This window comes from Ixodes scapularis, unplaced genomic scaffold (assembly GCF_016920785.2).
Source record: "Ixodes scapularis isolate PalLabHiFi unplaced genomic scaffold, ASM1692078v2 PGA_scaffold8__174_contigs__length_109621045, whole genome shotgun sequence".
Lineage (NCBI taxonomy): Eukaryota > Metazoa > Arthropoda > Arachnida > Ixodida > Ixodidae > Ixodes > Ixodes scapularis.
Window position 1 is genome coordinate 77631026 of NW_024609883.1, and position 23977 is coordinate 77655002.

The 23977-nt window shown below is 44.0% G+C and overlaps 1 protein-coding gene across 1 annotated transcript in view; it reads right to left on the minus strand.

Annotated features, from left to right (window-relative positions):
• Positions 1–23977, minus strand: part of LOC8040933 (prolyl 4-hydroxylase subunit alpha-1-like) — a 54572-nt gene that overhangs the window by 28911 nt on the left and 1684 nt on the right. The window contains exons 2-9 of the mRNA XM_040215268.1: positions 23620–23802; positions 22827–22981; positions 11501–11692; positions 10083–10243; positions 6442–6478; positions 2921–3075; positions 1502–1675; positions 334–395 (exon numbers count right to left, since the gene is read on the minus strand). Of these exons, the coding sequence (XP_040071202.1) occupies positions 334–395; positions 1502–1675; positions 2921–3075; positions 6442–6478; positions 10083–10243; positions 11501–11692; positions 22827–22981; positions 23620–23802 (1119 nt within the window). The remainder of the gene's footprint in view (positions 1–333; positions 396–1501; positions 1676–2920; positions 3076–6441; positions 6479–10082; positions 10244–11500; positions 11693–22826; positions 22982–23619; positions 23803–23977) is intronic.

Sequence of the window (23977 nt, forward strand, 5' to 3'; positions counted from 1 at the left end):
ACAGCGAAAAATAAGCACATACGACAGGCAAAAGTTGTACTCGCAACTGTAGAATTAGTTAGAAGAAACAGCATGAAGAAAACATACAACTGTTATCGCCGACGGAAGTAACGCCCGGTGTATTTCCGTACGTTTTCTTAGTGCTGTTTTGTTCTATTCGGTTCTACAGCTCCGAGTACAGCTTTGTACTGTCGTGTGTGTTCATCTGTTGCTGTTCGCGTTGTTAGCTCTTTATTCCCCATCGAGTAACATATGCCCCTACTTTAGAGGTATCTAACGTTATCATCACTATAATTGTACGTTTTAATGATTATTGAAAAATGAATGTTTTACTTTGAGCTTGTGCGAATTGGAGATAGTTCCATGTCATCCGAGTACGTTTTCGATATCATCAGCTGTGGTGGAAAAGACAAATAAAGGCGCAAAGTAAAACTCAAAAGAAGCCTGCAATGATAACTATCAATTTGGCTTACAAGTTATCAGACTTTACGTTAATACTTTGTCTACAGTCACTGAACGCCTAGGCAAGGCTGAGCGTAGCGCTAGACCCCAAAACAATCCCCCCCCCCCCCCCCACAAAAAAAAAAAGAAGAAAGGTAATAAAAGTGATGCTGCCGATAGCGACCTTGAGAACCTATGAAATCAGGCTGGGGAACCAGAAAATCGTAACAAGAAGATACAGCGTGGTCCATGAATGTGAGCGGGTTCCCTGACACTATTTTCTAGATCGCACTACTTTAAACTGTAAACATCAATGCCATGTTGTATCGAGAATGACACCGCATACAATGGGCCTACATTACTTAAAGCCTGTGAATAGGCTATGCTTAGAACATCGGCGTTTATGTTCGCCAATTTCCTTGTGGGTCTTTTTGGCGCTAATTACATAACGCGCGTAATTGCCTAGAGTTGCGATTAGAAAATGAACCTTCCCTCGCTTTGGATGCGGTGTCAACAAGCTCAGGGTATATTTGTTTGTTCTGGCCGCGTCTGTTTCAAAATTTCTGGCGGTCGGAAACGCGTTTTCTCTCATCTCAGATAAAGTATTAGATAACTGGGAAGAACAAACTTAAAGGCCGACGACCAGACTCGAGATTCTGCAAGGCAGAAGATCCTCCTTACCATAGGGAGGAGGAAACAGACAACGGCGGACAGGGTAGAAGGGGGGGAGAGAAGGAATTGGGGGAGAAGTGGGAACTGTGAACTGGTCGTCGGTCTTTAAGCACGAATATGAGTGAACTGGCGGAGAAATGCAGCGTTGCTTAACTAGCGGTTCTACCTTACTCAAATTAAAGTTTAAAGCAATCAACTTTGTCCTACGCCGGAGGCGTCCAACCATTGGGGCCGTTACCAATTCCGATGACTGCGCTCCTAACCAGGACATTACGCATAAGTTGAAAACGACGTTCCCTTCAATACTAACTTACGTTGCAGCTTTGGGTGCCTCGTTAGTAAATTATACGTTATTTAAAAAAATAAATAAAGGTATGGTATTTCTTGCCCTAGGCTTAGCGAAGGCAATCAATTCTTCGAGGTCTCTATCTTGGATAACGTCATGCAGCACGACGATGTAAGGCTTCAGGTTGAATTCTTCGAGCTTGATGGGCTGTAGTTTAAAGAATCCATCTTGGCCCTTGTAGTAGCGACACCTCAACTGGCTGTCCATCTTGAGTGTCTGTTGAAGGGGCACGCAAATACCTCGTAAATATACAAAGAACATGTTGGAAAGCATGACGACTAAAGACCTTTCTGGACTGAGATTGTTAAAGTATCGTACATTCCATATTCTAGAGTTCCATGAATCATAAAAAATATCGTCGGCGAATTATCTTTTTTAATCAATATTTTAATATATTTTCAAAGCCGATTTCTGCAGAGTGCGCTGTCTGTTTGAGTCGACCTCTTTCGTTTTGCTACCAATCTGTTTCGCCTGTTTTGCCTGTTTCACTTTCGGGGTATACTGTTACTGAGGATGCCGACACAAGCGCATGACACCTCCTGCTTAAATCGTATTCATGCGAAGTATTAAAGTAAGATCAACTTTTTCCGAATGAACTACGTAGGGCCGGCGTAGTTGCTTCTAAATGCAGTTGTAAAAAAAAAACACTCCGATCAAAAAACAAAAAAAAGTGGACGTCTTTACTCTGTTGGTGGTGTTGGTAGCTTTTTGACGATATCTTTCGAACACTAAAAAATGTTTTTTTTATAATGAAAATTTTTGAAGAGGTTCATTAGATTGCGCCGTCCTTGTGCGTTTCAGATAATAATAATAATAAAAAAGGTAACGATGTTGAGTCAGATTGAGATCCGGATTGAGTTATTAAAATAAACATACTAGAGCAAAAAGTGGTTTTGTGGTCCTTTAAAGAAATTAATTACACTAACTTGATGATGCCGACAAACACCGGGTAGTTGTAAATGAGCTCGGCACACGGCCATGTGTGTGCGTGTGTGAGTGTGATGCAACGTTACGTCATTAGGTCACATGACTGACACATCACGTCACCTTTTTTGTGTCACGTCATGTCACGTCACACGAGGGGCTGTGACGTCACTTTACAATATGACGCGTCATTATAACGTAAAAATAACGTCATAACGTTCTGTTGGCATATGATGACGTCATTACCTTACGTAACATAATTATGACATCATGTAATTTCATGTGAGGTCACGATGTTAGGGGATGTCATGACATCCCGGTAGTTTCCTTATAACACAATATGACGTTTTACGACGTCATAATGGCGTCGTCGTCTCACTTGAGTTCATATAGTCCTTCCTGACGGTTCTTCGGGTGGCCGGTTTTCTCAGAATTCGGCTGACAAAAAAAAATATGTTGTGTTAAAAAAAATTCGTTATTTTCCTTCGTGTGACCGTTCCAAATAAGGCAGAGGAAGAGGGGGAGGGGGACTCTTACCCTGAGCTGCTCTCCGCGGCAAAGTCGCTTGTAGTTCTGGCTATCTTGATACTCCTGCGGTTCTTCCTGGAAGAGCTCCGCCTTGTACTCTTTAGACCGCTTCATACGATCTCGTACGGGTACTCCATATGTTTGCCAAAAGAATCCTTCCCATGCTGGAGAAAAAAAGTTACGGAACCACGTACATGTGGCCGATTCAGAGTATGACGAACTACAGAAATGAGTTAACGCACGGCAGCTCAGGGCACGTAGAGTGAACGCTCAAATAGCACAACCCAAGTATCCCGGGTGCGATCGCCACTCTTGCCCGTTTCGATCTGGATAATCATCGTACCGGAGTGCGGTCTTGAATTACTACTGCGTGGGGCACCTTAAAAAGCCCAGAGTAGCGGTGGTACTGCACTGGCTGAATTTTTTATCTGCAGTGGATACACCAGTGGGGCTGACTGAAACCCCATTTACACAGGCGGCATCAAGGTACCATTAGCATAGATCCTTATTGTAACGAAAGATGGAGTTCGAAATCAAACGGCGCAGGAAGGTCCCTTTCGCTAAAGAAAGGTTTAGAATAAACGGAGCTCGGCAGACCACCCTTTACAACTACAGGGAGTTGCCTCGGACCCATGTTTTCCAGATACAAATCCAGCATATATGCTTCTGCTTTGTATGTTGCAGTGTAATAAAAAGAATATTTGCGAGGCAAAAATTATAAAATAAACGTGAGCACAAACCTGATGGAAGACGGTAGCGACAAATTTATACTCGCGACAGCGGGCAGCAGCGGTGGCCCAAACGCAATGGTGACTGTACGTGCTTTGAGTAGTGAGTACACTCTACTTTCAGTAGCGACGACGAGTCGTCCGCTCCGCCTGCCCAGAGCATTTTTGTGACCACGATTGCACTTGGTGGAAGTGTGAACTTGCGTGCCAGAACTAGCGGCACCAGTAAGAAAGGCCCTCGAGTTCACTTGTCCGAGGCAGAAACATGGTCGCTAATTTGTCTCTGGGAGGACAACATCGGCGAACTCCGGCGACAAAGCAAGAACGCCGGAGAGTACGAGACGCTCCGCCTCGGTCTCGAGAGGTTCTATATTGAGAAGAACCGGAGGCAGACGCAAAGAAGTAGCAGAGCGAACTCGGGGAAACACGGAGAGTTTTTGATCACGTTTCGCACCTTGTGTACCTCCCCCCCCTTCTTTGGATTTGGGTTAGATAACGCGGCGGGCGATTCGGCCAAACCAGCGAGACATTCTAAAGAAAAGCTGATTTTTACTCACACCATGCAATAAAATCAATAAAACAACTATTAATTCGTTTTGAAACGACATATTACACTACCAAGGAAGTAAAAATTGTGTCTCAAATCCGTTTAGACCGAAAATTATATGTTGCTCGCTCGCCCCTCGGTTTAGCCGGGCTATCACCGGTGCAATAAACATCAACCCTAGACCCTCTGTTTATTTGCCGTGCGATTCCGAACGCCTTTTGATACAGCTACTTTTATCTAAGGGACATAAGTTACAGATCCTTTAGGTAGCCCGCGTGAAGGGGGTATAACGTTCCTGTGCTATAAACAAAGAGAGCACAGATTTACTTTCATTCTATTAATTCAATTCACATTTAGACCGGCAGAGCATCGGTTGAGTGCTAGAGGACGAAACTGTGACTGTTAATACTGTACATCCCTTGTACACGTTTCCACTGCTCTTCTGTACATCCATGCGATGCGTCTGGTGTTTTGATGCAAAAGAACTACGGTGCACGCGCAGAACGCGTTCCACCGCCCACTATACGTTCGAGGAAGGCAGCATGCTGAAGGCAATTTTCGGGATGGTTCACACGAGAAGACCTTTGTTTGATATTTAATGTGTAGGTTGACTCGTTTTATTGTTTTTTCGCCATCGTCTGCGCGTTTGCGGCTGCACTGTGAAGTGCAGACAACAGCGCCATCGCAGTAGCGTGACGTGAAACACAAGAGTTGGTCTATAATGAGGTCTTGTATCTAACATACTTATTTTTTATGTAACTATATGCTTTATTGGCTGTCAGATGAGATGACGGTATTATTCTTTTCGTTTGTAATGAACACCAGATTTGGTTGAACATTTTTCAGATGGTATTAGCTATAGACAACGAGAGCTTAAACAACTCAGGTTGTGGCGAGTTCTGGGAACCTTATCGACGCTCCGCAATCAATGTGACGACAACATTTGTTGATAAGAGCGACGTGGTCCGAATCACGAGGCAAAAAGCGAGAACACGCTAAATCATTCCCGCGTTCTTTTGTTTGTTTTTTAGGCTGTCTCGAAGTATATTAGCTTGTATTATTTTGAAATATACAGGGTGTTTCAGAGAACGCAGGCGAAATCGCTCCTGCGAAAACTACTCATCGCAACGAAAAAAGGCTTATGGATTTTCGGTCCTCGGCCAAGGACCCATTTAGGGAAAGTATTAAAGTCCGGAATAATTAAGTTGTTAATTATTTTTCGTAATTAACTTTTTTAATATTGTGTTTAAGGGCATGATTTAAATAAGAAAATTGGTCTGCATCATCGAAAAACACTAAATCAACAAATTGCAGAACGATAGAAGGCACGCGAAGCATTTTACGGCTTTCTGAAAAACCGCACAAATTCGACGGGTTTTTAAGTTTCGTTTTGCTATCGGAGCGCATCTCAGCCCCGGCGGCACAGCGCCCCGTGGAGAGATAGTGCAACCAACCTCTGCTGCGCTGTCATCGAGCGACGCAGCAGAGGCTGGTTGCACTTTCTCTCCAAAAAGCGCGGTGCCGCCGGGGCTGAGATGCGCTCCGATAGCAAACCGAAACTTAAAAACCCGCCGAATTTGTGCCGTTTTTCAGAAAGCCGTAAAATGCTTCGCGTGCTTTCTATCGTTCTGCAATTTGTTGATTTAGTGTTTTTCGATGATGCTGAGCAATTTTGTTATTTAAATCATGCCTTTAAACACAATATTAAAAAAGTTAATTACGCAAAAATAATTAACAACTTAATTATCCCGGACTTTAATCATTTTCTTAAATGGGCCCCTGGCCCAGGACCAAGACGCCACAAGTCTTTTTTGTTGCCATGGGTAGTTTTCGCAGGACCGATTTGGCCTGCGTTCTTTGAAACACCCTGTATAAGTGAAAGGTAAACGAGGAGATGTTTGGTGGAGGCAGGCATTAATCAGATTTGAAGAGGGGTACGAAAAAGGGCAGGGCAATACCGAACTTCGCGGTAAAGAGCAAAGGAAAATCCCTTCTGAGTCCCTAAGCAGCGCCTCCGGTTAATTTTAAACTAATTGACGGAATACCAATTTTTCGAGCAATATATTTCAGACGAATACAATAACTGAACATAAACAATAATAACCAAAATATGAAACTAAAAAAAAGCGCTTGGGGGCCCTCGTCGACCAACAGAACTACGAAATAAATCTAAAGTAGGAAAAATTGCCTTATCAGTGTTACCAAGAATATAAAATAGTCGTTCACAAAAGCTTCACCTCGAACAACTGTCCCACCTGTTGTTTCTTGCGTGGTATCCAGATTTTCATCGTGCTGTTGGGTAACAAAATGAGAGAACAGATAAGAATAGATTCAAACCTACGTAAGTGCATCAATTTGAATTCGGCCCGTGATATTGAAACGACTCGGGCTGAAGCTCCGCTACTGCGAATGTAGCTATAGGAATTTGTGTAGTAAACCTATCAAAGGTCGGAAACTGCAGCGTATATTTGTCCGTCGTGTGTCTTTATTTCGTTCATCCAGGGATGGGCAGTATTTCAAATACTTTGTGTATTTTGCATTTTTATTTAATTACAAACTGGGTAATGTATTCGAAGTGTGTATTTAAATACTAAAATGTAGGTATTTCAAATACAATTGTAATTAAATACAATTTTGTGGGCGAAAATACATCCCTCAAATTTAATGTCACTGTCCAGAGAAGGAAGAAAACTACGTTCTGCACCGAATGCAGTGTCTCTCAATCAAGCGCAAGCGTTTAGTGACTTTGTGATTACGGTGCTAGTCCAGGGCAAGAATAGTAACGAAATCGACCTTCACAGGCAGACTGGCTAAATAAATGCCTGTGACAACTTGTGAGGCTTTCCAGCCTGATTTCCATTCATATTTTTTACTGGAACATTCTAAATCCGCGGGTCTTCCAGATTTTCAGAACTGGTGCGAGTTACAACAATAAAAAATTCTCTATCTAGTACTGCGCGTCTTGGTTGTCTCGATTCTTTGTTGGTCTATACCAAAATGTAATCGACAAAAAAGCTGCTCGAAGCTCTGTACCTTTTTTCACCTATTATGTCCAAGCTTATTACATTTTTTTTGTGATTATATTTCTATTACGTTAATAGAGCCTTGCACACTAACTCCCGAGTGTGCGATGCAAAATTAGAATCAGATACCCAGAAACCCGTTGCAGGTGCCCTGAAGTCGCTGACGGAAATTTTGAGGAATGTATTTGGAAAAGTATTTGGAGGAGACCAAATACATTAGGTTGTATTTGTATCTTGTGCTTAAATGCTTTTATGGAAATGTAATTAGATTTGTAATTAAAAACGTTTTTGACGAAGTATTTTGTATTTGTAGTTTGATACATATTTGCATGTATTTTGCCCATCCCTAATATTATGTTTAAGGTGCTACAGTTGAGGGCAGCATTTCGCACTCTGAATCATTACAGTATGGCCAACTCGCTTCGTTTACTTGTTTAGTGTTCTTTTTTCACTTTCCCTGATTATGTTGTTGCTGAGTTTTTGTTACACACGGGAAGAGGGGATGCCTGCACGTAATGTTAGCCTCCTTGGACAGGGGAAAAACTCGCACAGGCGGGGAAAGAGGGTGAGAAAAGAAGAGAAGATGGGTTGGGGTGATTTGGTCACCAATCTCTGGATGAGTAGGGTCGAACCAGACGGCTAATTTCTTGAGGGAGAGGGGACACTACAGAACTGTCTTCGGTGTGGAGATCACAAATTAGTCGATGACAGTTGAGACGAGAAGGCGTGTCTAGGTGGCGGGCCGGTGAGCTAGAGGCGCGTTGCAAGTCCAGTGGCTCAGAGGTACTCAAGAAGAGATTTATAAACAAGTTCTTTTCTTCGTCGACCTCCGGTAGGAAAAAGGATTTCGTTCTTTTAAGTCACAGTTGTGCTGGCACTTAGGATGGTGGTAAAAAAGGACCGTCGAGCTTGATCGTAGTGAGAACAATTTAGGGGGACGTGGTCAAGGTCCTCTGGGACATCACATCTGGCGCAGTTGGGTATACTATACCTGTAGATCTTGCGAAGTTTCGTTGGTGTGTAGGCGCAGTTTGCACAAAGGCGATGGAGTAGCGTGGAATCTGATCTGGTTAGTTTTGACTCAGGGTGCGATAAAGAAGGATTCCCGCTTGCAACTTCTGTATGGGGGTGACGCATTCTGGTAATTAATTTGAGCAGTCTGCGCGCTTTGCAATAACGTGGGATGAAAAGACTGGGTTTTCTTCCTTGTGTGCCTTTGAAGCAAGGGCATGGGCGCATTCGTTGCCGGTGATACCCATATGTGACGGAATTCATTGAAAAGCGAACTGCCATCCTCCCGTGCAAAGTTTTCGGGCGTTGTCGGCCACACATTGGGCCAGAAAAGGAGCCTGGTTTGAAGCTTCCAAATTGGACAACGCACTTCGAGAGTCTGAGAGAATAACTCTTGCAAGGATTGAGGTTGTGGAGCGCATCTAATGCCGCTGCTAGTGCAGCCAGCTCCGCTTTTGTTGACGTGGTCGCGAAGTCGAGGCGGTGTGACGCTTCGATTCCGGCATCGGGAATGACGAATGCCACTGCAGATGCATGCAGTTGTGGAATTCGTTGACCCGTCAGTAAACACTTGGAGCCAACCATTGTACGTGCTTGTAAGTTGGTCAGCTACAAGTGACCTTCCGACAGTGGCTAAGATAGAATTCTTCTTTTATCATGTTGTGCCCATTACCCTGATTGCCTCCTTTCCCTGCATTTAGTGAGCATCACAATCTTGTTTCGTATAAAATATTATAGATTTCAACTCTTTTTGTATTTGTCCTGATTCTGCTGTTCACTGACAACAATAGTTTATGTTCCCTTTTGCACACCTTTGTATCAAACTGCATTCAAGGCAACATCCCAAGCAGCAAGCCAGAGGAAAGCCTACCTTGACCCAACTTCCGCACTCCTAAAAGCGTAAATTGGGCCTTATATGGCTTCGCAGCAAGGAGTTAGTGAAGGTAAAATGACTTTTGTTATTTACCCTAACTAGTCAGAGAAATGTCAAGCCTGGTTTCTTTGTGGTTCGCCACATATTCGCTCAAATGCAAAACTCTGTTTCATACTTAGTGTACAATAGATGAAGCCACGCGCTCGCGCGACTAGCTTTGACAGCGTTGTATACTAAGGATGAAACGGAGCATAGACATGAGCTACATCTTAAGATGTCATTGGACAAGCGAAGAACCGGCGGTAAAGCCTAGTCCTGGCATTTGCTAGAGAATTGAGGCCCAAAGACGCTAGATGACAACCAGGCAACCAGACAGTGCAGCCTAACTATGCGCTCTGTATGGCAATTTATGCCCGAAATGCTGAGGCTCTGGTCGAAGAGTATCAAGTCTGACTACACCTTGACTTCTTTGAACATTTAGGGCTCCTAAATTGCAAAAAAGACAAAATTTTGGACGAAAACATTGTGCCACTTGGGACACGCTTTCATCTCGAAGTACCTACGCAGAGCGCAAGTTCGTCTGCTTCTTGCATACTGGTTACGATTATGTCGGAACACAAAGCTCTAATTGGCTGGAAAAAAAATAGTGGGTAGAGATCAAGCCACCTAGCATCGAGGTCTACCCACCATCCCTTCAATCAAAACCAATCGGAGTTCGACGTCGTTCTGACGTCACCGCCAATTCTGCGCAAGAAGCAGACGATTTGCTCTCCGCATACAGTCACTGGCAACTTAAAAAGGCGCAGGTTTTGGCGAGTCTCGCGCATCTCATAATCGCTCCTCAGCCAATAAGACTGCAGCATTAGCCGATTGGTATACGCCAAAGAACGGATCACGAAGCAAGAAGCGCGATTGACATAATAAGCCCCGCCCTGCGTTTTTTTAAGCGGTCGGTAACTATAAGACGAACAGCGTGGAACCTCATGACCTCTTTGACGACGGTCTCGTGGAAGGTGTCCAGTTCTTGTTTTGAGGCGGTGACGTTTCGTTCGCCGGCGGCTGTGCGTACCGCCTGCTCGACCCATTCCACGGCGCGGTCATAGAAACCCTGGTCCAGAGCCACCTGGCTGATGTTCAAGCAGTCCCGAGCTGTGTGGGTGAGAAGAGGAGAGCTGACACATGGTACTCTAGCGCAACAGCCTTGCGTCGCGTATACAAGGGCGCTCTGCTCTTTATCGCGATAGGTGAGTTACAACTTGCAGACTTGTACGGTTCTCATTACAAGTAATCGAATTAGAGGTAATTGATTACTTTTTGAAGCAATTTTATAATAATTTCAACACATTTATAAGAAAGTAATCACCAGAGTAGTTTAATAGCTTTGGGGAGTACTAAGATCACTTGTAACAGTTTCTTCTCTCATTTAACTGCGATATGTGTATATAGTAACAGTTCCTATTTGTTCCCTCCCTTGTCTTAAGGCACCTTCGTGTGCACAAGATTCCTACAAAGGAATCTTCGAATCAAGACTCTGACAGAAGAATGGTTTACCAAAATTGGTGGATTAGGAATTTAATTATTTTACAATTCGGTGATCCTAGTCCAATGACGGGCAGTACGATAGACCCGTTTTTAAACTTACGGAACGATATGTCGTTTTAAAAAACTTGAGTGATTGAAAATGTAACGGTAACTTTTTCAAGCAACAGCTGAATAATTTTCTTCTGAAGTAATCAAATATTATCATTAAATGCTTTTTAAGCAAAAGTAATTGTAATTGTAATCAATTACATTCTTTCGGGTATCGGGTAGGAGACTGGTTGCAAGTGAGATATATGCTGGTTTGTCGTGGCGCACGAATATATCATGCACCTTGAATATAGTAAACACAAATTAGAATTTAAAATTTTGAGCAGCTAAAGGTCGGTCCCCGTTTGAGGTCTGGTGATAGATACTGCTTCACGCTTTAGAAGACCAGTCTAGCCAGAGGGACCTGAGAAATATTCATAAATTCTTCAAAGGCAGACATTACTTATAGATATAGTAACTTTAACCTAACACAGTGTAGTCTAATAACGAAAGCACTTTGTAACTAAGATATTCATTCTACGCAATAAAGTACCACAGAAATTAGCCATTATTTCGGGACGCGACAAAAGTTTTACATTTTTAATTAACCTCTCGTCGAAGTTTTATACTGACTTAATTAACATTGTTCAAATAAATCGCATTGGTCTATTGAGAATGTTTGGCTAGCCGTGCGCTTATGTTGAACGAAATTTATGTCGGAACGAGATCTCGTGTTTGAAGTGCGTTCACAATGCTACGTATCTGAAGCCATCGAAAACTATTTGCTGTGAACTCGCACTTCAATTTTTGTGGACCGTGATCAATAAAGTCACGCACCGCTCAACGGAAGACGTCCAGAAATTGTTCGGCTTCGCGGAACCTCCGTACGGAGATGTCCCTTGGCCAGTTCGCTGATGTCCAGATCATACGTGTTCTGGAGTCTCACTAGTGAAGCCGCAAGCCCCCTGAAGTCCTCGTCCCATGGAAGCAGCCGTTGCTTGCGCATTTCTCTGATATCCACCAGGGAATCTGCAAGTCATTGTAATGAACTTGGTATTTTTGTCCTTCCCTTTCTCCAACGCAGATGCAATGGCTTTTTGGTAAACACAAAAAAAGACTAGCTATTGCTAGTTACGGAAGACTGATAAATTATTTTTATGAGGCTAATTAATAATATCACGCATTAAATGCTCCCGAATGACGCGAAGGTAAGTTTAAATACTCTGGTGCATGTAGTTTAAAATCTACTCTCTATAGGCGAAGTTGTAATATCGCCTGCTCTTGCGCTTCCTACACGTAAAACACCCGATGATTTGGTTCGTAGCCGATAAACGTGCAAGGTGCCGATTTTCAAAGAATGAAAATATGTTTAGTGCTGTCAGAACATACTTCGCGACTTGTGGCACGTAAAACTGTATTAAAGGTAAGACGTCGTCGAGCTTCATTCTGCTTACAGGTTCGTGGTTCATCGGTTTGAGTTGATCTAGTTGGTACGGATAGTGGGTAGTTGGTACAATGTCACTCGCTGCCTTTCTGTAATGTTTCAGTGTTCAAGCTACTTCCCCACCATCGCAGTTGATCGTATGCTGCATACAACTATGAAATAAAAAGAAATATATCTCAAATTATCTAAATGCCTTTATTATTTTAATAAAAGAGAGGAAATTTTTTGTGCTTCTCTTTACTTAAGTTTAAAGAACTCCGTGAAACGTTCACCTTTAATTCGTGCGCTACTCTTTGTACATCGCTGAGAGCAAACGCTTCAAGAAAACGTTTGTTGCGGCTGAGCTAATGAAATATCCAATGGTGTCTGTGATATTAATTTCAGTCTTTGAACGCCGCTAAAAAAATATATGTTAATTTCAAATCAATGGTGGTAGACTGCGCAATGGTACACTTAAGGATGCTTCACACACTCGGTTTTGAAAATGATCGCGTGTGCTCGGCTTTAACAAAGCGAACTGTTGGGCTAGTTGGTTAAACACTATGAACACAAACTACGCTAAAGACGAGGACTAGTAGAAGAAGTGGACATCAGGGGTGCTGACTGACAACGCACTTTTAAGAAACAAGAATTACTAAGAGGAGAAAGAAAAAATTAAGAGCGAGATAGAGAAGGAAGCAAATGAGGAAAAAAAACAGAAGGGCTGCGAACCCGGAATAAAAATTACTATAAATAAAAAAACAAGTAAAATAAATGTTACTAAACTTTATTTAACAGAAAAAAATGAAGCTTTAGAAATGAATTCGCAAACAAGAAGAAGAGAAATAAAATTTGTAAATAAAAGAAAGAAGATTGATAACTGCATAGGGCCTTGGGAGAAGAGATTCAAATAGAAGAACTTCTTCGCCGATAATGTCGCTTCATAATACTTGTAAGCGCACAGCAAAGACGAGGACGAAGGGAGGACGGGACACAAACGAGGTGCAACTTCCAACTGATTTTTATTGAAAAGACGTTCCGGCATTTGTTGCCAATCCTCGTCACAAAACACATCCCAAAACAAGCAATTCAGAGCATGCGTACAGCATTATCTCGCGCTCAGAAACGGAAGTTTCTTTTCAGATAGCGATATCGAAGGCATATATCGACACACGTATCGCTTAAGTTATCAATGCATTCAGCCTCTACAATTTCACGCGTTATCGTAGTCTTCTTCGTTTTTTTTTTTTTTTTCAATTCTAACGCACGTATGAAACAGTGGTCATCTACGTTTGAACGCGTTCTTCAAATTGTGCGACACTCGGCAAGTAATACGGTATTAAAACAACTTTTTTTCTTTCTAGCCTAATGTCTCCCGGCCGGCCACTGTTCCCTTCAAAACAGTGCTTTCGCAGAAGGCCTTCAGCAAGCGCAACAATATAGTGCTTGGAGTACCCAACTGCGGCCAACCGCATTACTTGCTGCACGAAGCCAGCAGAGCTCAAATGCTCACACGACTTGTTTAGTGCATGGGTAAAACAGAGGTTAACAATATTCGTTTTGACCAACTCTAAGCGGGCTGAATGAAAAGAAAGCAGCGGCTTCTTCGAACGTGGCTGGTAACACAAACAGATATGGTCCTCGAGAAATAAAAACGTGACGTCAAGGAAGCGGATAGTATTGTCAACGGGCATTTCAGGCGTGACATCGAGCATTCCAATGCATTCCTTAAAAGTGGTGAGGGTTTTCGCAGTCTGTGCTTTAAAAGCGTTGGTATCGGAAGTGATAAAACACTAAAAATGTGTCTATGTATCTAAAACCTTTATTTTATTCTGATTTTGGAAACCGGCTGTTAAGCGCGCTGTCAAGTTGGTTTAAAAATAAATCGTTGAGAACTAGCGCGATGCATGTGCCAATGCATAAACCTTGCTTTTGCAAGTAATGCATGCCATCTCACTGAATAAAAGTTGTCCGAAGATGAAAACTGAGTAATTCTAAAAGCCATTGCTAGAAATCCCCGACTTATTCTGAAAGGCTACCACTCCGATCTTGTCAATGCACTCCTCAACACACGATAGCAGGCCCGAATGCGGAAAGGAGTAATAAAGGTACATTCCATCGATCGAGAAAGCCCTGAGATCGTTTCCTTTGTGGGCCTTTACAAAGTGTAAAACTTCTTCAGAACACCTGACGAGGAAAGGCCGTCAGAGTGCAACATGTTAAGCTCTTTGAGATACAATGCAATTGATAATAAATGAAGATATGCACCAACCAAATCCTTATTTGAAAGGGGAACCCTAGATTTCGATACCTGCTCGCGGTCTCTTTCTTCTTCAGGGGTTGACCGCGACTATGGCCGTTGAGGAGCAGGCATTTGTTTCGTTTTCTTCTTCTACGGCGGTGTTTTCTTTTTTTTTTTTTTTTTCTACTGAGGGATTTAACATTGTGGTTTCTCCCCAACCAGAGAGATTTCTCTCAAATGCTCACTTTCAAGTGCAACTGATTTTTGAAACGTGCCTTCTTGGGAAATTATTACGCGAAAAGGCATTTCTAGTTTGTTCATTTTGGCTCTAGAGGAAACATCTAGGTATTCGCGCTTGCTCTTCTCAAAGCTTTTTACAACACTGCTGAGTTTGAGTCGTTCGCACAGCTTTCTCGCTTCCGACTTCGGTCTGAGCAGCGGTATTTTTTTTCCGCGCCCGATAAGCTCATGAACCTGTGCCAACTAACAAAGTCTGACGTGCCCGCCAAACACGGATGCAAAAATAAGCACCAACCAAAATTTGTTGACTGGACAGATTGCGTGGTATATTGCGTTCTGCTGTCCTATGGTATGCAATACGTCGTGCAGACGGGGCGCCGTCTAAATGATCGACTTCACGAGCACTGTAACAACGAGCAAAAACGCAACGGTGGCTTTCTTGTTATACACTGTAGGGCATGCGGTTGTGCCCCACTGTTTGATACATGCGTTAGAATTGTAAAAACAAGACTACAATAACACGTGACATTGTAGAAGCTGAACGCATTGATTCTTAGGCGATTCGTGTGTCGCTATGCCTTCTATATAGCTATCTAAAAGGAGACTTCCTTTCCTGAGTGCGATATAAAGCTGCACCCTGCGCATGCTCTGTGATGGTTGTCTTGAACTGTGTTTTCTGACGAGGGTTGGCTAGAAATACCTGAACTCGTTTCAATAAAATTCAGTTGGAAGTTGCGCCTCATTTGTGTCATGTGCTCCCTTCATCCTCGTTTTGCTCCGCACACACAAGTTTTAAGAAATGACCAACCAACCAACCCAAACAGCCACACTTGATAATCTCACGGAAGGTGAACTGACATACGCGTCTCCTTCGAATAGAATGGCTTGAACTTTAAATAGTTCTCTCGAGCGCCTGTCGGGGAACCGCTTCAGGACTTGAGTGTGTGCAAACAATGAAATGCATTTGTAGTCTCGAACGTGTATTGCCAGATGTCCTGCCGGAGAGGAATTGATGGAGAGAGCGTGTTCTCGGAGCCTCATACTCAGGCATCCACGTGCCTGGCCGTCATAGGTTTTTCCACATGATAAACTAAAATCTTTTCGATAGACAACCCGCCAAGGCTGTTAACGTATATTTAGCATGCTTAACACCACAGTATTGATTGGTTTTATATCTCAGAATTAATCTTTGGGAAAAGTCTTTTAAGCTTATCAGGAGCTGAGAGCCAGATTTGCACCTGAAACCTTGAAGCCACCTTCTTTAGATTGTGAGAGATTTTGTGGACGTACGGCACAATTGCTAGTCTGCGTCCTTTATCCGGGTTTCTATCTCGTAACCTTTTTGGTTTTAACAGGAGTTCTTTGATATCCGAAACGATCTTTGAGGGGTACGCAGAGGCGATGAGTTTCTGTACTAGTGCGTTGAAGCTGTCTCTGTCTAAGTGGATGCCATGCTTTTGGAGCTTGGCGCTCAAGCAGCTACTCACTCTCCCCTCTTGATAAGCTTGCAGTGCGCCAAATCATAAGGAAGTACCACTTTTTTTTTAAGAAGGAGAATATGACCAGCGTACATGGTAGTCCTGGAAGTTAAGTTTGAAGCATGTAAATTGCAAAATTCTCCTTGTCGCTGACTCGCGGTTCAACTTAAGTCCTGATTGAAGAAAGAAATCTTGAGGTTGGAAATTAATTGAGTGCCGTTTTCCACTACTCAATCCTTCAGAATAATTAGGTGGTCGTCGACATATCTGAAAGCACGTCGAAATTTGAAGGCGGTGAGACTTGTCGCAATGGTGCGGTCACTTAGGTACGCAAATGTCACATAGGATAGGGTCGACACATGATCTAACGCACATTCCGTTCTTTTGTAGGTAGGATTTGCTGTTAAAAGTAACTATAGTTGAAGTCGAGTAGAATCTGAGAAGCTCAAGAAAAGAGTTTACATTGATGCCACAAAAACTTAGCAGTAGCTCAATGGAACCGCTGCTTGTTGTTGTTCTATTGCTCGTTTTTCTATCTGAAAGTTATTGTTCGAACTGTTAGAATTGCTCGTTGTTCTCTTTGAACCTCTGCTCTTAAATCTATAGAATTATCAACCTTCATCTTTGAATTATTTGTAACTTTTTTTTAAATTTCTTTTCTTCTACCTTTTTCCCACTTCATTTTTTGAAGCCTTTCTTTCTTTTAGTTCATTTTTGTACAGTAAGTTCTGTCATATTTATTTTACCTTATATTTTTATGGTACTTCTTATTCCAGATTCGCAGCTTTGTTTTCTTCGTCCTCGTTTTCTAACTTTTAAATCTCCCCCTTACATTTTTTGTCCTCTTCGTTATTCTTGTGTATCGAAACGTCAGTTAGTCAGCCCCCGTCCTGTTCACTTCTTATACTAGTCGTCGTCCCTAGTTTGGTTTGTGTCTATAATGTTCGGCTTTCTTGTGGTCGGTTACTACGATAGAACACACTGGAACGCTGGCACTTTCTATCATCCAGGTTACTCTGGAGCTGCCCACTATTTCTGAGAAACAATATATGTACTAACAAAGAAAAATGATCGCTTATAAAGATTGTCACGAGATTTTCTAGTCAACAATAAAAAAGTGAAGCACAAAACGTTAGAAAAAATATGCAAATCACAAGTGTTCCAGGGCATACCCCACAGATAGCGCGAGTGCCTTCTCTCGTCTAGAGCAGCGTTACTGGAGCAAGCTCAGTTTCACAACTCCGCCTGCGACGTGGGCTCAGTGGCGGTCACGAGAACTAGCAGCGCTGCAGTCGAGTCTTGCTTCCGGATTAACTATCCCGCTAAAGCGCGAGACACATGGACGACAGAATCGTCCGATCCGACGTCCGATCCGACAGTCCGCACGCCGCTCCGAATTGCCGCACGCGACAGTTTGAAACACACGCTTCCGACCTTGCATGCGACACGACGATCCTTTAGGCTCCGCCCAGGAGATCTGAGCACTCCAGCGGAGGTCCGCGTTCATAGATCCCTGGTCCCAGATTGACGGTTTAGCTTGCACAAGCGAAGTTATTAGCTTGTTCTCGCTAGCGCGTGCGTTCTTTGCCGGGGTCATCTTTCTCGAATGGGTCGGCGGGATCCACGCGTCCGGCTTCCCCTCGCCCGTTCCGTTATCGCGTTCGCTTCGTCCCGCCAGACCCAGTGCGTCATCATGACGTTCGCTCTGGCTGGGCTTTCATTGGCTGGACGCATCCGACGATCCGTCCGCCGTGCGAAAGTATCTGGCGCGTTGGACGCACGTCGGATCGCCGATCCGACGCCTGAAGCGACCAAATTTTTCGGATCAGGCAGTCGTATTGCCGGATCGGACGTCGGATCGGATGGATTTTTCGCGCATGTGTCTCGCGCTTAAGTTTGAATAGCAATACTTGAGCTTGGGCGAGTTGGTGATTCATACTAGCACTTCACAACGCAAGGAAACAGACGCACACAAAAAGAACTTTCAAACACAAAAAAAAAACACTCACAATGCGCTGACTCTTATCTTTGTGCTGTATTATACTTCATCCTCATCATCTCTTCTTCGCTATTATCCAGATGGAAGTAAAAAAAAAGGGCGAAAAGAAAAAGAAAAAGAATTGCTCCCAACGCAGTGGTAGCAGACAACGCGTGAGACAGGGAACCAAGATCCGACTGCAGCTAGTTCTCGTGACCGCCATCTGGGCCACTCGCCTCTGCAGGCGAGAATAGGGAGCTGCGAAACTGAGCTTGCTCCAGTAACGTTGGTCTAGAGTTCCTGTATGCATATCGAAAAACTCTACTCTCGTCGCTAAAGAGCCTCTAGTAAGAGAGTGTTAAACTTAGGGTGTAACATAGGTGGGAAAACAACCACTAAAACCTGCCGCAGCCGTTCGACTAAAGGCTTATTCACACGATGCATCTTTCCAACGCGCCGAAGTTTAGCGAAACCAACATTTCGGGAAATCGGCCTGTTCACACGTGGAGCTTGACGCGCGAAACCTGTGACGTATTGACTCCCGAGAATTTCGCCAAACCTTGTCCGTTTCACATCAAAATGATATGAAGAACGCACAGTATGAATAGACAGTCTGTTTTATTAATACCACTTAATGACCTTGGTCAGATTCGGCTCACTGGGTGTACTAGTCTTGCCAAACGCGGGAAAGAGCGCGAACGTCAAAGAACAGGCAGATGATCTCGAAGCATTTTGGACATTTTTTGCACCGTAATAAAGAAAGTTATCCCGTCATCATGTTTATATGCGGTGCTTGCACTCGTCGCGACTGTTGATGAATCTGCACCGCGCCACCAACCCGTACCGTAGGCGCCGTTCACACACCTGCAACCGAGTAGTACCAAGACACGTCGCCGCACCGCTTCACCGCTTGTCGCTCGCCATGTTTGTTTGTTTTCTTTCGGCTTTGGCTCGGATACGGAATCGGCCGAAAATCAGACTGTCCCCGAAGCTCGCTCCCCCTTGAAGGTCAGACGTCATAGCGAGGTCGAGCGGCCATTGGCAGAGTCCGCGTTTCTCCTTCGGGTGATTGACAGGCCTCGGTGAGGTTTCAGCGAAAAAATGCTCGAGAAGCGAGGAACACGCGCCACTTTTTTCTGAGGCGCGCCACTTTTTCGGTCGCATTCAGACGGGGGAATCTGTTTCCCAAAACCTAGTTTCGCGACACAAGATTCGCCAACAAGATGCATCATGTGAATAGATCCTGGCTGCTTGCGCTTGGCAGGTGCGTCAGCGTTACGATAGATGGCGCGGCAATATACGGAAGGCGATGGCCTCGGGTTTGAATGGAGCTCTGCGATAGAACGCACCGTGACAGCAACATTATTTATTTGAAAGTAGCATTTAGTTAATCCTGCCAAAGTAAAATTATTACACAATTATCTATTAATATTTTTCTCAACTTTAACGCCCTTTCCAAGCCTTCCAAGCCGCGTGAGCGGAGTGAGCAGCCCGAGGCAGCCGGTAATGTGAAATATTCTGCAAACAGTCTGATGAGCTCTTGGTTTTTCAGTTTGTTTTTTTTTTCTTCCAAACGCGCTGGTAGTGGACGGATTTGGCCACAGCAGACGAAGTTGGTATCTCTCGACGTGTTTTGGCGCTGTGTTTTGGCGCCTGGGGACGGTCAAGATTGTTTAGGCATGGGCCATTACTGTTGTGTTCCGCACTTTTAGCCTAGTTATGGTCTGAAGAAAAGAAAAAGGTGATATTTAACGCGGGCAATGTTGATCTTGGGTTACTCTGCCGTGCTGGGTACCGTGCGGTAGCAGTGTGGTGCGACGGCGTACCGCTGGCTTTCAATGAAGTCGAACTAAACCTTATTTTGCTTGCACGTAAACAGTGGATAGGTATGCGCTAGATCACCCAACATACCAGCAGGCGGAGTGGAATCGACGCCGTTAACGCAATCACATTACGCATCAGCTGCTCGTCCGGCGGTGTTCGCCTTCATTTTTTCACGGACCGCAACCCCTTAATTATTTTAGCGTGTAATGCAAAACGAAAGGTAAATCTAGCCACTAAATAAGCTACGCTTCAGGGTAACGACACGTGCCCATTTTGGCGCTCAAAATCATGGTTGTCAGTTATCTGAAGCTCTACCTAAAATCACACACACCAAAAAAAAAAAAAAGAACGCTTTCCGTTTTCCACAAATGTCTAAACAGTTCGCGACAAAGCAAAGAAATATATTACATGAGCTTAATAGCACCGAAACTAATTCTGAGGAAGTCGCACTTTTGAATCATGACGATTGGCAGTTGCTTTTGCTTTGTACTAAGCACCAGAGTACTATCGGGGAAAAGAGTGCCGATACCCTAAGCGTAGCTCATTTTGTAGCTCATAGGTAAAATGAAGCCTGTATCTTAAATATATATCTCATTTTGCTCTATTAAACTTGCGTGGTGCATGCCTGGTTTACAAAATGAATTGCCAGTGGGCGACGTTGCCTGCAAACTGAACTAGAATATTTTATTTTTCGTTTTTTCTTTGCGTGCACTCTAAAAAATTCTGTGCGTCTACTTTCACGCACAACACTCGGAGAACCAATCAGCGCAACTTACGGAGGCAGCTCAGCGAATGACGATGCCGAAACATATGTGTAGACCAAAAAAACGTAGTCTGAGTTGTGACATTAAGTAATGCAAGCGTGGCGTTTTGCATTGCTTAATGTCACAACTCAGAGTGTTTTTTGGTCTAAACATATGTTTCGGCATCATCATTCACTGAGCTGCCCCCGTAAGTTGCTGTGATTGGTTCTCCGAGCTTTGTGCGTGAAAGCAGATTCACAGACGTTTTTTAGAGTGTGGCGCCATTTGTGTGGCGTACTGCGCATCGGGACGCATTCAGATCACCCAATCTGATTTCTTTCCTCACCCGCCTATCTTACACCCTGGTTCAACTGCTCGATTACTCTTCATTGGTCAATATTTACCACATGGTTTATTGCCGCCATGTTGAGTCCGATTTTGCTAAGGACTTGTAGAGCTACATAGTTTGTTTTTGACCTTTTTGATTTTATACAAGCCTGGAAACGATTAGATATTTTATAAAACACATAAAAAGTACCTTTTTATTTCAATCAGTTTGAGTTTGATACACTAAGTAATTTTTAAACGCAAATATCTGTTAAATTTTTTTTTTTTTTTTTTTTTTTTTTTTTTTTTTTTTTTTTTTTACATTTTGTTACGTATTTGTTAGCAATGGTTCCTGCTCCGCTTTGGCGCCAGGCAGTGGCCACGGTGCTTGAGGCCAGATTAGACGCCCGAACCCGTTGGTCATAATCATAGCAGTCGCACTTGCCAGGTTCACAGGCGGCGAGCTAGCGAGAGGTATTGTTGACCAGTCTGTTTCCGTGAGAAGCGGGTTGAGCTTGTTACGGCTGTTACCACCATGGTTCTGCCAAAGTGCTCGCCGCTCACTGCTACTGACTGCCCGCCGCTCGCCGAGGCCATCGACGTGCAACTGGGAGAGGTTATGATGTTTCATTTTTCATATTTCGTTGTTTGGAAGCAGTTACGGCTGATACTGCACGCCTTTCTGTCGCGCCTGCGCTTACGAGCGGATTCAGGTACTACGAAGAGCGGCACATCGCACTAAGCAGAGGAGGATTGAGGCATCAGTCTATTTGCAACGCGCTCGCTCTGTCACCTCTTTGAACGTATGAATTTGAATAAATATGTAATTTTTTTGTATCGCGTCTCATTTCGATATTGATAGGCATTAATAAAAGCATCGACTATTTTTCGCGTCTGCAGACTGCCGCGCACGCTCTTGTCCGCTGCGATACGAAACCGTAACGCACTTGCCTTTCACTCATTTTAATATAAACACGCCATGAAATCGAATACTGCCCTCACGCCATCGCCTGGTCGAGAAATACCGAACATCGAGAATGTTGTGTGTCGCACAAGAAGGGTATTGAACTTACGGACAGGAGCGCTGGTAAACCTCGCATCGCGAAGTTTACAATGTGACTGATTCTATGATTCCTTTCGTAACCGTTATGCGACCACCGAGAAACTGTTAGCAACCCACGCACTGGTTCCGAACTCCGAACCGTCCGGGCGGACAGGTTACGAACCACGACCATATCTCTTCGAACGGGACCGTCCGCAGGGCCTGCAGCAGCCGCAGAGCCGGCAGAGTGGAAGGACAGGGGAAAGGGCAGGGCGCCTCTCGGACGGCTCTAGACGGCTCAATATACCCGGCCAGCCAACAAGCCACCCAAAGCCTTGTGACCAAACGCTTCCATGTTTTCAGTTGCCGTCTCTAACCATAGAGCTTCTCAACTCGTCGTTAATCGCAAGGAAGCAGAACGTGCTGGCTTACTGTCAAACTCACGTGTATGAACTGCCCTTATATCCTAAAGGTCTTTACAAAATGCATTTACTGTTCCATTATCATTTTGCGCTTCTGTTCAGCATCTGCTAGACGGTACGCTTCCACCGTGTTCATTTCAAGCCTCAAAACTCTTTTTTAATGTGTGCTTTTGGACACACTCCATTGCTGAGAGGAGCCCTGCCCCCTGTAACAAGAAATAATTTTCTTGACCTTGATCCCTGCTACAGCACAGTACGACCTGCACAGTCTCTAGAGGAGCAAAGTTAACGACTGCTTGGATCTTTTTCGGCCCCATTATGCGGTGATCAATTTATAACCCTGTCTAGGAAGAGGTCACACCAGAAGTTTGCCGCAGCGAATGAATTATGTTGCTCCCCATGTGGTATCCTCGTATATTCTTGGTAAGAAGATACCTGACCCACCAAAGGACTGCATCCTACGGATCTGTGTTTCTATGTCGCCCAGGCCAGCGGTCATCCTCTTGATCAACTGGAAGGCGTGCACCGGGTGCTTGAGGTAGTCAAAAACGTCGGACGGTGTCGCCAAGTCGTCGTAGGGCTGGCTGTCCTGGACGAAACTGCCGAAGATGTATCAAAAAAAGAACGCTCGCGTGAAACATTCGAAGCTGAAACTCAAATATTCCAGAGCGAAACTCAAGTATTTTTTATGTATATATATTTTTTTACGAATATCCATGGAAGCCGCCGTTTGGTCTGGCTTCCAACGAAAGAACGACAACAGGGCGGTAAAAAATACCTTAGTGAACGGTAGCGAGAGCATTAACCGTAGAAACCTCTACTCTTAGCGAGTGGACTTCAATTAAACAACGACAAATGCCGAAAAGGGTATCTCACCCCTTTCAATACATTTCATGAAAGCGTGATGAATTTGTTAAACTTTTTACACGATGTACTAGTGGTCAAAATCATTACGCCATTTGCATCTCCACTCCTTTGCATTCTAACTCATCCTGTCATGCTGGTTCGCGTGTCCCTGTTAGTATTGCCCACATACAATGACAACGTAAGAAACGCAGGGCGTGGGCAGTCCTGACCCTCAATCGGTTCGCAGCCAATGAGAATGCGGCATTAGAACGTCAAAAAACCAATCACGAAGTAATGAGTTTGGACATGTATAAGCCACGCCCTAGGCTTCCTAAGCTGTCACTGAGAATAATATGAATCCCGATCGTCCCATAAAGCCGACGATACTCACTTGAGGACACTGTCTTGTACAATCTTTAAACGTTTCGTGTAGTACAAGAGACTGGCCTTGACTTCTTTTTCCATCTGGATGAGATCGGAGAGCGTGGACACCGTTGTGTAGAAATCGGTTTTCCCTTGGCCGCTTGAATGCGTCACTAAGCGGAACAACAGCGCGGCCGTAATCCAGCACCACCTGACGGGACATGAGTTGCTTATATCAATGATTATGTATCACCCCCCCCCACCCCCCCCCCCCAATCCTAGACCCCACCCCTCTGGAGTGGTTAAGTAAACAAATATATTGATAGAAGTAGAGGTTGCTGGAATTTTAGTCCTGGGGAAAATACGTTGCTCCCAGCTGGCTCGCA